At 35.3% G+C, this 13,235-nt stretch overlaps 1 protein-coding gene across 1 annotated transcript in view; it reads right to left on the minus strand.

Moving 5' to 3' along the window:
• Positions 1–13,235, minus strand: part of IPO8 (importin 8) — an 80,942-nt gene that overhangs the window by 51,638 nt on the left and 16,069 nt on the right. The window contains exons 4-10 of the mRNA XM_047065859.1: positions 12,975–13,133; positions 11,822–11,978; positions 8,286–8,375; positions 6,624–6,718; positions 5,690–5,774; positions 3,258–3,392; positions 1,335–1,434 (exon numbers count right to left, since the gene is read on the minus strand). Of these exons, the coding sequence (XP_046921815.1) occupies positions 1,335–1,434; positions 3,258–3,392; positions 5,690–5,774; positions 6,624–6,718; positions 8,286–8,375; positions 11,822–11,978; positions 12,975–13,133 (821 nt within the window). The remainder of the gene's footprint in view (positions 1–1,334; positions 1,435–3,257; positions 3,393–5,689; positions 5,775–6,623; positions 6,719–8,285; positions 8,376–11,821; positions 11,979–12,974; positions 13,134–13,235) is intronic.

Consider the following 13,235-nt stretch of genomic DNA (forward strand, 5'->3'; position numbering starts at 1 on the left):
AAATACTTCAGTTAGTCTTGAATTGTCCATATTATTTTAATCAATAAAATGTAAATTCTATCAATCAACACTCACAGCTCTTAAGTATTGTATTTCTAAAAACTGAGATACTATCTCATTCAACATGAAAAGTGAAATAATGATAGCTTCCTGAACACTAAACAAATACTCTGCACATTAGAAAAACACACAGGTATTAAAGAAAAACTAAACACTAAAAGAATATCTTGAAGAAGACAGAAGAAAGATAGGCTAATCACTCTGTTCCAGAAAACAAAAGCGTTAGGAAGGAGAAATAAATCATGCATATGTGAAATGACTTTCAAAAGGAAATGGTAGAATGGAGGGATAAAGCAGATGGTAAATACTGTTTCTCATTCATTTGCTTTTCCCATACTTTGTCTCCAAGACAAGAGGCACTCCCTCACTCAATAGACCAAACAATACTAAGTACAAAGCACTGTAAAAACAATATAACCCAATAATTTAGCATCTATACCAGCAGACTGAACTCAAGTAGCCAGAGACACCTGGCCGAACAAGGGAAAAGCACCGTGTTGTCACTATCTTCATCATGACTTGGGCAGGGCTAATTTTATCAATTATTTATTTCAACATTTACTGAAGGTAGACTAGAGCCAAATACTAGTAGAGGAATGGAGAGGTGTAGGAGGGATGGAGAATGCAACATAAAGCAAATAAACAAGATAAAGTCCCTGCCCTCAAATGGCTCTAAGCTGCAGGAGAAACAGGTATTCAAACAGCATTTTGCTATGTTAAGTGACAGTATTCCATGAAGCAACTCATTTAAACCAGGGTAAAAGGGAATGAACTCAGGCAACCTACACAACTCAGTAACTTCCAGAAAGATCCAAGCAAAAAGAACCTCCAGAGAATGGGACCACACAGTGGTAATCTCACTCTCTTCTAGAATACTTAGCCACTAAGATAAAGAAGCATACTAAATTGGAATGCTCCTAAAATATGCAGAAATCCAAACGATCCAGACTAAGAACAACCCAATCTACAAATGGGTATTCCCAAAGGTAGAGATAGGGATGGTCCCTCCAGATCAGCATCAAAACAGAAAACGTTGTAGCTGGCTCCATGACTGCTTCAGCACCCCTAAGAGGGGTGAACAAAACAGTTCCATCTTCTACACGCAAAGGCCTCAAGTCCACTGGCTCAAGAGAACATCAAACTCCTCAGAGTTTATCATGTAAAGCAGAACTTTGGGAATTTAATACAGCAATAAAATCTGCTTAAAAATATAAATTAAGTTATATTACTCTACATATCAAGGGACTAATGAGGAATAAAATCATCTCGATTACCAAATTTCATTCTTATATATTCATATGGATCTTCTTGCCACAGTTCTTCATCCTCATCTTTATAACACATCACAGAAAAAATCACATCTTCAGAGATATTCTAAGAAGAGAAAAAAAAAAAAACAAATGGCTATAGGCTATTCAAATTTGGGGAATATTAATAATGTATTTACTGATAGCCTTTCTGATGTTCATTTTCCAAACTGTTAATCTTTGTGTTCAGCCTGTGTTGGCTGAGGGGAAAGCAGGAAAGCAAGAGCCTGGGGGTGTGGGGCAGACAGAATTAAACGTAAGATTGTTTTTAAACAACTGATTAAAATATAAAGAGATGAATGGAAATGCTATTCTTGGAAGCAAAAGCAGGGATAATAAAGTTTTACTAACAGATCAATATTAAACACACCTTAATTCTTTAAGGAAGAGAGATAATTATCAAGCCAAGATTATATTTATTATTGTATTTCTTATTGTGAACATTCTTACATTTCCATTTTGGTCCTAAATGTCAACATGTCAGCAATATTAAAATTTCTTTTCCTCTTCCACTTTCAAAAACCTAATTTCCTACTCTAGAAATGCAGGTTTCAGTCAGAAAAAAAATCATATCTGCTGCTAATGCTCTACTAAGCCCATTTAACAATTATATATGTAGAAATAGGATCATCTCTTCTCACTTATTCCAAATTAAATTCTGGGAGAAAAAAATTCAACCAAGAGACTGGACTTTTCTTATTCCTATACAATGGCTATGTAAAAATAAGGCCAAAGGCATCAAGAAAAAAAATCCACTCTTACTTTATAAGAACATAGTATATAAAATGAAATCAGTACCATTATTAACTGCAAAGAAATTATCACTATTTGATCAACAGGATTAGACAAATATTATTAAGAGGTCTACAGAAAACAAAAGATATTATATTTATAAAACCAGTAATAAGGTAATACTAAGCAAATTCCATCCTGGACACCAAAGGCAAAGTAAAGAAATGTGTTTTCCTTTTTAGGAACTATCACAGAGATTACAGAATTTAAGAATTCACAGTTTGAGAGAAAAAAAAAATTCAGTTCCTAACATCCCTGAATTACCTAAAATTATCTACATACATATAAGAATTTATTCATTAATGGCTCATAATTTTTGATTCTCATTTGTTCTTTAAATAATGAGGCTGAATTCTATCTTTAAGTAAACAATTGATATAAAAACAGAAAACTATAACTTCTGCTACAGAACTTAAGCCAAAAAGAAAAATAAAAACCTCATTAGCTTCTATCTACAAAAGAAAATGATCATGCTTCAGGCTTCATCTACTGCAAAATAATACTACCTTAGTACAGCCCTGGTGACTCTTTTCAAAATGCTATTGCATACAATACCACATCTGATCCTAGTGACCTTTAGATGAGAGGGACAGAGGGGCGCCTGGGTGGCTCAGTCAGTTGAGTGTCTGACTTTGGCTCAGGTCATGATCTCATGGTTCGTGAGGTCGAGCCCCGCGTTGGGCTCTGTGCTGACAGCTCAGAGCCTGGAGCCTGCTTCAGATTCTATGTCTCCCTCTCTCTCTCTCTCTCTGCCCCTCCTCCACTCATGCTGTCTCTCTTTCAAAAATAAATAAAAACATTAAAAAAAAGAAGATAAGAAGGATAGAAAAACACTAGCCAACTGAACAGAGGAGAAACTGAGGCCACATGAGACTCCAAAAAAGACCAAATGAATCCAGGTCTTACAACTCTATTAAACTTGAAAGCTTCACTCTTCTCAAATACTTAAATTTCCAAGCCCTTCCTATCAAATATAAGACTGCACACATTTGAAATTAATAGAAATAAAAATATATTAAATATGACATACAGGATTAGTGTCTAGAAAACCTAACTTAACCAGAGAATAATTTTGGAGAGCTATTCCCTGACACTGACCTGTATGTGTGGCTTCATCTGCTTCCAGGTGACAGAATGAACAATCCCTTGATTGAGATAGTTGAATGCTTGCTGAAGAACACGGGGGGCTACATACTCTTTCTGTCTATATTGGTCTAAAATTTTTAGTAGTACCTACAGGTAAATGAGAAAGAAAGTATAGGAGAACATAAATAATTTTAAGGTTAACGGGAGGGGCATTTTAGGCATGACATAAAACCCAGAATCCACAAAAATAAAAATAAACTGATTTTTAGAGAAACTAATATTTTGTGAGAAAACTTGTGGGCAATTTTAATTAGATGGATCCAAGTTACACTGAACTAAAGGGTGTCTCACTGGGATTTCCAGCCTTTTGTCCTACTTCTAACCTGTGGAACAACGCAGAACAAGTCACAAGTCTATGCTCTATTCCATGTAACTAAGCTCTTCAAATAAGTTAAGACTCCGGTTAAGAGAAATAATAACAGACTTCACAAAATGAACACTGAAAACATCTATACAGCAAGAGATACCATTAACAGATTTTAATTATTTGATAAAGCTGCATTTCAAATTGGAAGAGAAAACAGTAAGTTATCCAGAAAACAGTATCAGGACAACTGATTAGCCCGACGAAAAAAAAATAAATTGGCTCCCTAACTAAACCCCATCCCAAAATTAATTCCAGATGGGGAACTATTTCAACAACAAAAACGAAAGCATAGAATGCCTAGAAGAAAATACCGAAGAATTTTATTTTATAATCCCACACCACAGAAAGTCTTTGCAAATATAACACAAAACTGAAAAGTTTTCGTTTTTTTTTTTAAATTGTTTCTAAGGAAGGAACCATGCCCAAAGTGGCTTATGACTATCCCAAGGGCCTGCCCATCAGAGGTAGCACTACGACAAAATCCAAATCTTCCAATTCCTGGTCCCAGAGCACTTCAGGATTGCAAGCTTAAACCTAAAGTGCTAAATAAATAGAGTTCTTTCAAAACATGTACAGAATTGATGAACTCAGAACATAAATTCAGTTATGTAATCAAGTTATGTAAAATTAGGTTTATAAGCATTGTAAGAAGTCCCACCATCGCCTAGATGCCCTTTCTGCAATGCAGGCCAAAAGGGGATGCTATGGAACATGGGTCTTCCTAGACAGTTTGGCTCACCCAAAGAAACAACAGCAAAGGAGACAACAGTTTTTAATAAGGAAATAATTTTTAAATACTAGGAATATATATCTTAAATAACCAACGTACAAATAGTTTATGACATGGATGCAATGCCATCAAATCTGAATGTGTATGTACATACAAAACATACACACATTTACATGACACTGGAAAAACTCGGCCAAACACACTTCAAGAAGGCATCAACTTCAAGATGGTTAATGAGTTTAACTGCAGTGGAAATAATAGAAGACAGAACTGCCTGGCTTCCTGATTATCCTAGTTTCCATACTGAACGGCTGAACAGATAATTTTATTCATTATTCACTAATATTCCCTACAGACTGTCTTGTGGGCCAACAAAATAATTTGTGAGAAAATTACAGCCATAGCTTTCCTGAATTGTTGCAAGGTACTTTTTAGAAATGATAATCTATAAAATGATAGTAGACAAAACGATCATCTATAAAAGGAAGTATTCCATCTATGATGACAGGTTTGAGGCAGTTAGCTTGATATCACTGACAATAAAGAAGACTAATATGCATAGATTTATAAAAATCTAGAAACACCCTCTATATCATTAAAGCCTTTTACTATGTCTGATTAATCTTTGCTTCCTCACTGTAGTCCTGAAACAGCCAGTGCTTGAATAGTTATTAAATTTTATTTGTTGAAATATAAACAAAAATGTGATTCAAATGGCAATACAGATCAACCAATCTTCATGCCCAAATGTCCTGTGTACGTTTTGAATATTAATATCAATTTGGATTATTTCTCAAGAACTCCTAATTTGCACTGTAGAGAATGGTTCCTCAACTTCCACAAAAATGTGTAAGTTCTCAACCAAAGATCTTAATTTCTGAGCTCAAGCTCTCTTGAAATGAATCAATTCATTACATAAATCTTCTGATATAAAAGTTTAGAACAAAGAGGGGAGATCAAACGAACAGAGAATAAGAAACCCATAAGAGGTCCAAGAGTTAACAGAAGAACCCAATCTAAGCACTGGTCACTGTGACATCAGTATCAATAAACTTAAAAGCTTTGAATCTAGCATCTAGGAGTTTGGAAGGACACTTCTTATGGAAGCTGCCCTAGGACGTTTGGTTCTAAAACTGATTGCACTATATTAGATTCCCAGATCTGCCATTTTATCCCCTATAAATATATAATGTATTAATATGTTCATAATCTACTTTTAAATGAACAGAAATGACAACTATTTTCAGGAGTAACTGTCCTTCTATTTAAAAAGCATATGTTTATTACCTGCTGAATTCCCACTGCATAGGTTTTCAAAAAGAATTCAGAAAATTCAAAGTATTCTTTTGTGACATTTCCTGGGCTTCCATATCTTAAAACACAAAGAGAAAATGTTTAAATGCTGTAAATTTTTAAAACAAGAGCATGCTCACTAGTTTAAATACCATCCCTTGTTGAAAGATCTATGCTATGTGGGCAGAAAACTAACACTTGCCCCTTTTCCACAAGCCCCAAGATGAAATCATAATAAGCTTGTACTTGGATTCTGGGCCATACTTAAAATTTCAGACAGAAGCTTCCACCTACTTAACCAAGAGTTCCTAAAGGGCAAATATTACAAATAAAAATATTATATATGACTCTTTTTTCTTTTTCAAAAAATGCATCAATAATTAAATTTCACTAACTTTCTTATGGAACTAAGTAGCCATGCACCTTCTTGTACAATTCCTAGGTATTTCCAATGAACTAAAAAAATGTCATGCCCATTCTTTTTTTACAGAACAGAAAGACCAGAGAAGACTGTCCACATCATTATAATCTCAAAGCCAATAATCACAGTTAGGCCTACCTTAAAACAAACAAAGGGTGACTTCTTTTTGCCCACTGTGGCTTTAAAGACTAACAGAGAGGGGCACCTGGGTGACTCAGTTGGTTAAGCATCTGACTTTGGCTCAGGTCATGATCTCATGGTTCTTGAGTTTCAGCCCTGAGTCGGGCTCTGTGCTGACAGCTTGGAGCCTGGAGCCTGCTTCAGATTCTGTATCCTGCCCTCTCTTTGCCCCTCCCCCTACTCGCTCGCTCGCTCTCTCGCTCTCTCAAAAATAAAAAACAAGGCTAACAGTGATATACTGTGAAGCATCAAGGGACCTATCGAGCTTTATTATATTCAGTACTGAGGTACTGACCATAAGATCACAAATCTAGTAAACAGAATTACCGTTCAAAGAGACGAGCTACAATATGTAGTGCCCATTTCTTACACTTCCACCAGACTAGTTCTGGTCTATCATCCTCATCAATCTGCAGAGTCTCCTAAGGGGACAAAAACACCCAGATTAAATTCCTGCATGGTAAAGGGGTTTATGTAAATAACAAAAGCAAAATAAATCTTATTATAAATTAATATTATAGTGAGTTAATGTTGCCATACAAATGCAAATTCTTACTTACGGATTGCTAGGTAGGAATTAAATAAGCAAAGCAAATTTCAACTAACTAATGCTATTGTTCACATTTATCTCCTACCTTCAAAAGGCCCAAATAAATGTAAAACAAAATACACAACACCATGTCCCTTGAGGAAACTCTGGGATGACAGAAAGGTTTTATATCTTGATCTGGGAAATAGTGATGCAGGTAAATGTCTGTCAAAATTCACTGATCTGTTACCTAAATTTTGTATATTTTGTATATAAATTAAACCTCAATATAATCTGTCCCAAGATATGGATAAAAGAAAGAATATTGCATATTTGAAGACAAGCTTACGTTTAAAAATGTGTAATTTAATTTAGTTATTTTGACTAGTTATTAGGTTGACTAGTGAAATACAGCATCACTGTTATTACAGATAAAAATGATACACTGTCAATGTTAAAAAAAAAAAAAAAAAGAACTAAAATAAAGAAAAAAAAGGGGGGGGGGCCTGGGTGGCTCAATTGGTTAAGCAGCTGACTTCGGCTCAGGTCATGATCTCAACAGTTCCTGGGTTCAAGCCCCGCATCGGGTTCTGTGCTGACAGCTCAGAGCCTGGAGCCTGTTTCAGATTCTGTGTCTCCCTCTCTCTGACCCTCCCCCATTCATGCTCTCTCTCTGTCTCAAAAATAAATAAACGTTTAAATAAATAAATAAATAAATAAATAAATAAATAAATAAATAAATAAATAAATGTTTAAAAAAAAATTTAAAAAAAAAGAGACACCATCTTTCATCTACCAAACTGACAACCTTAGAATTTAACATGACAGACATTCTCAGTCCCTACTTAATAAAGTATAATCCAGGACAATGTTTCTAGAGAGCATTTTGTAAGATCTGTCAAAGTCTTAAACACTTCTAGGAGTTTATCCAAAGAAAATAATAGTGTATGTACATAAAAATTTAACTACATACATCCTTATAGTTAAAACACCAACACCCTAAAGCCACCTAAATGTCCAGCAAATGAAGCATTCAACAAAAACGACAATATAAAAACATTCATAATAAAAAATATTTATAAGAGATTTTAAATGAAAAATGAATTTCAAAACAGTACCTACCTATGCCATTTTTATAAATAAAATGTGGCCACATATAGATCCAGAGGGAAGAAAAGGCCGGAAAAATAAATACCAAGTTTTAAAAATGGTTTCTCTCCTTCAAAATAAACTTAATTTTAAAAATTAAAAAAAAAAAAATGGTTCTTATCGTCTTTAGTAGGATTAAATATATTTTATTAATTTTGCTTATCTGAACTTTATAAAAATAAGTATTACTATTTTTATGAGAATAGTAATTGTTTTTACAAATAGCAGGCTAAGATAATCAATTGGCCCACCACAAATATCCCAAACCCAAGTTTTCCCAATTTTTCTGAAGAACAGAAGCCCTTCCTTACAGGAGGAACTGTCCTGTCAATAATAGTTCGAAAGATCTCCATCCACGCTGTCATGGTCTGGTTAGTCACCAGTTGAAGAGGCAATGCATACTGAAAGCAAAAGAATGATGTCATCAAACAATAATTCTTCCCCTCCGAAAAAAGCCACAATTTCACCTATATTGGAAGGCTGAAATACATCCAACGGTTAACATTTGACCATGAAAATGGTAATTTCATATGGTTCAACGTAAATTTAACTTAGATATAAGCATATATACATAAACTAAAATTTTGAAAATCTATAAGTATACATGTCATGAATTGTTTCTCTGCAACCTTTTAAATGAAAAAAAAAATTTATTACAGTAAGGTCTCATTTATTCAGCATGAGATTCTAGATAAGTGATTTTTACCATTTGCCCCTTTGTGTATCAAGCTTTTCCTTTTAACCACTTTTTTCCCCAGCTTTATTGAGACATAATTGACATATACCATTGTGTAAGCTTAAGATACACAATGTGATTATCTGATGCACATACATATTTTTTTAATTGATTACCAAAATAAGGTTAACACCTCCATCACCTCACACAATTACCTTTTTTGTGGTGAGAACTCATTTTAACCACTTAAATGAAAATCTTTACCTCATGACACACTTTGTTCAATTACTTTCCTCTACGCTGCAGCATAACACCACAGCTACTCTATAACCACACTGTGAGTTACAGGAGGCAAGGCACAGTGCCTCTGCATCCATGCATTTTCGAAACCTCTACACGTTAAGAACACAGTGACAGGTAAGAGGCAGTCTCTGTCCTCACAATGCTTACACTCTAGTTAGGGAAAACACACATATAAACAAGGAATTACAATATGGTATGATATATAATCCAGATATAAAACAGTACAACATTGTTAAAGGCACACATGGAAGGATCGCCTCATCCAGGCTGGTGGGATCAGGGACATCTTTCTAGAAGTGATACACAAGCTGAGACCTGGAGAAAGAGCACAAACTGCCCAGGGCATAAAGGACAAGAGTGTTCCTGTATTTTTGTACAGCATTTCAGAGGCTGAAGGCATGACGTTCTCATGAAGCTGAAAGAATTTCGGTATGGCTAGAGTGTAAAGTACAAAGGTAAGAATGGTAAAAGATAAGGTGGAGCCAGAAGGGTTTTATAAGCCATGTTAGGAAGTTCCCAGCTTAAGTTAGGAAGTTCCCAGCTTAAGGAATGGTTTGGGCCTGAGATAGGGAGCAGAGGAGGAGCGGATTCAGCATTAGTGGGAGAGTGACGAGGAGTTCACTTCTGGACAAACTGAATTCTGAAGTATGTATGGAATATCCACATGCCCTGTACACAACGTTTAATAAATGCTACTTAGACAAAGTCAACTTAATTGTATCATACTCCTTAAAATAAATTTTTCTGCCTCTTCCCAAATTATCAGACATTAACTTTCTCCATACATTATCCTTGTATGGTACCTCTTAAAGCTGCCTGAATTTTTGCTTCCAGGATTCCCAGAGGGAGCATATTACTGTAGTAGCATAAAATAGATTACCAAAGTGATTAAAAATGTTGAGGGTTTGCATTGGTTTTTTTAGGTTTGTAGCAGCAAATGTTGAGAGAAAACATTCTAGACTTTGCCCTCTTAGCAAATCAAACAGAGGTGGAGGCTTTAGGAAAATCATTTCATCAGCCTCTTACTTCCTGATTCCTACTATGCTTCTTTAGATGGGAAAGGGAAGTCCAGCCTCTGTATAAATGGGATGTTCCTCTATCTAACAGCAGAACATCTCACAGAATAAAAAATATTTCCCTCAGAGTAGAGTGCTTCTCCCAAGGAAAATTTCTGAACAGTGTTTTAATAAATAGCCAAAGGTACCATATATCTTCCTTCTCTATTAGTTTTAAAAAAGGGCAGGGGTGGGGGGGGCAGAATATAGTTTCCAAGTATTCTAGTTTCTTCTCTCTTTTCAGATACACTTCCTCCTCCCTTCCATCTCCCCACAAAAGGCTAAGCTGGGAAAAAAAAAAACAAAACAAAAAACCCTACATCAGATCATGCTCTATTAAAAGTTTAAGAGATGCTGGAGTGCCTGGGTGGCTCAGTCAGTTAAGCGACTCAGGTCATGATCTCACAGCTCGTGAGTTCAAGCCCCATGTTGGGCTCTGTGCTGACAGTTCAGAGCCTGGAGCTTGCTTCAGATTCTGTGTCTCCCTCTCTCGCTCTGCCCCTCCCTCACTCACTCTGTCTCTCTCTGAAAAATAAATAAAAACATTTAAAAAATTTTTTTAAGTTTAAAAGATTCATCTAAAAATATAAATTGTTATTGAAGTGAAATATTCTGAAATACTACAAAAGTACTTAATTAAGTGGCATATGGAGCCAAGAACAAAACCAACTATCTTGGCTCTCTAGCTCAACAACACTACCCTCTTGCCATGACTAACTAAAAAGTCATGTTAGAGGAGTCTAGGTGGCTCAGTTGGTCAAGCATATGATTCTTGATTTTGGCTCAGGTCATGATCTCAGTCATGAGATCAAGCCCTGTGTCGGGCTCCACGCTGAGTGTGGAGCCTGCTTAGGATTCTCTCTCTCTCTCTATGCCCCTTTTCCACCCCACGCTCACTCTCTCAAAATAAATAAACTTTAAAAAAAAAAAAAGGCATGTTAACAGAGATATGACTCATTCATCTTCAAACACTTTAGAGCCTGACAATTATTCTTCCTCCACCCAGATCTAAATAATTTATCTAAATCTTTCAAGGATTAAATTTAAAATATTTTTATATTTAAAACATTCCATCTCTGTCCCCTTCTAATTATGTTTTAGACTCTCATATTAATATTCTTTATAGCTTTCAGATAAGAAAAAGGAAGTAGTTTAAGTGAAGAAAAATGAGGTACTAAATCTTTTTTGTTAGCTTTAAATTGGGTCAAATTGCAAAGAAACTATCACCAGTATGATTTCCCAGTAAAAGAGGGACCCTCTTCTTTTCCTTCCTCTTCTCCCATAATCCTAATTTATCAGTAGGCAGAATGCTGACAGATTAAGCAAGTAATTTAGGGGCAGTTAATTACCCTGGTTCTTCCTTACCCAGCACTTCAGACACTGGAGTGAAAGGTATAGTCAGTGACTCTGAGCTCTGACACTAAGAAAACCTTGGATGACTAAGTTAATTTCTGTGAGCCTATTCTCTCATGAGGTTGTTTTTGTTTTTTGTTTTTTTAAGAAATAGATGTGAGGGGCACCAGGGTGACTCAGTCAGTTAAGGGTCCAACTCTTGATTTCGGATCAGGTCATGATCCCAGTTTTGTGAGATCAAGCCCTGCATCAGGCTCCATGCTGACAGTGCAGAGCTTGCTTGGGATTCTCTCTCTCCTCTCTCTGTTCCCCTCATCCCAACCTCAATAAATAAAACATTTTTAAAAAATAAATAAATACATGTGAGAATATATAATTTTTAATAACTGACACTTATTAAGCACTTTCCATATGTCATATTTACAAGACCCTATATTTTTCTTCTGCAGTAGAAACTTACCTGAACAAGTGCATAAAAGATTTTCAGAATCTGTTTCTGTAGTAAAACAGAATAATGTGAGGAATCAGGAAGGAGCTGCATGATTTGTTGCTGAATACGAGGCAGAAATATTTGCATTGCTGCTATAAGAGGCTCTCTTTCCTCTGCTTTCTTATATCTACATGAGCAAAGACAAAAAGACAAAAAAATCATTTCCCCCCCTACAAAAGAGCTATAAATAATGAATAAAAAATATTTTTTAAACTAGATAAAGCTAACAAAACATTCCAAACACTGGCTAACATTTTGTTTGGACTGTTAGAATAAACTTGGAAGAAACTTTGAAAGAGCACATCCCTGTTTTAGGCAGCGAAACTAAAATCTTTCTAGAAAGATTTAAATGATTTAAAAGCATTCTAGACTATTTAGCAAATTTCCTAAATGAATTTTTCTACTATATTTTCATCATACCACAACTCTTCCTATAAAATACAAGTTGATATGCCTTTTTAAATGGACAATCCTATTATAATGTGGGGAAAAAACATTTCTTCTTATAATACGTTAAATTGAGAAGCTAAAATAGCTTGCAAACTTAGGTGTTCTTAGATCATTTCAATTGCTCCCAATTTAAAATATCTTCTAAAGACTCTACAGAGTCTGAACTAACTAGTTTTTAACTATAGGACTCTGCATACCTAAGAAGGAAGCAATCCTCTTAGAAACCAGAAAGCAATGCTATTAAATGTGACACTAGTCTCCTATCTCCCAAGCAACTTTCATCGAAAAGAAGGTTACTAGCAAAGAAACTTCAACATCTTGCATCCAAAAAGTTAAATGTTTGGTTTACTTAACAATGCACTCACCTGAACAGAAATGTTAAAGTACCTCTATATGAGAGTTTCCAAGGAAAGCTGTTAATAAATGGGCCTCTGAAACTGACAAATTCAAGAAACACTGCATATCTTATCACTGCCTTAGAGATTAGCAACGTACAATAGCAGATTAAAGGTTCTTTGAATAACTGTAGTAAATAAACATGTTTGTGCTTAACCTAACATTTCCCAAACTAACCTGATTCTGCAGAACACCCATAGAGCAGATCTCTCTATGCAATTTAATCCTTTCTAAGTAACACAAGACTGGTATCTTCAGCCAACAGAAATCAACTTACTCATATGTCTTCACCAGTTGATACAGACATAATAAACTGCCAAGCCAGCTTCCACTGCTCTGTGATTGCAAGTAATAGTCTATCTTGTCGACTACCGCTGGCCAGTGACCAGGGAAATCATATTTAATGATGGCACGGAGACACATTGTTAACTGGACTCTATAAGGTGAGGGAAAAAAGTCCAAAATCTAAGTAGTTATAAATATCAGGTTTCAAACACCTCTAATAATTTTCATAACAACACTCTAACTCCTATTTACC

Source organism: Lynx rufus, unplaced genomic scaffold (assembly GCF_022079265.1).
Source record: "Lynx rufus isolate CCGP_SWC_20201006 ecotype Redwood Valley unplaced genomic scaffold, mLynRuf1.p SCAF_7, whole genome shotgun sequence".
NCBI lineage: Eukaryota > Metazoa > Chordata > Mammalia > Carnivora > Felidae > Lynx > Lynx rufus.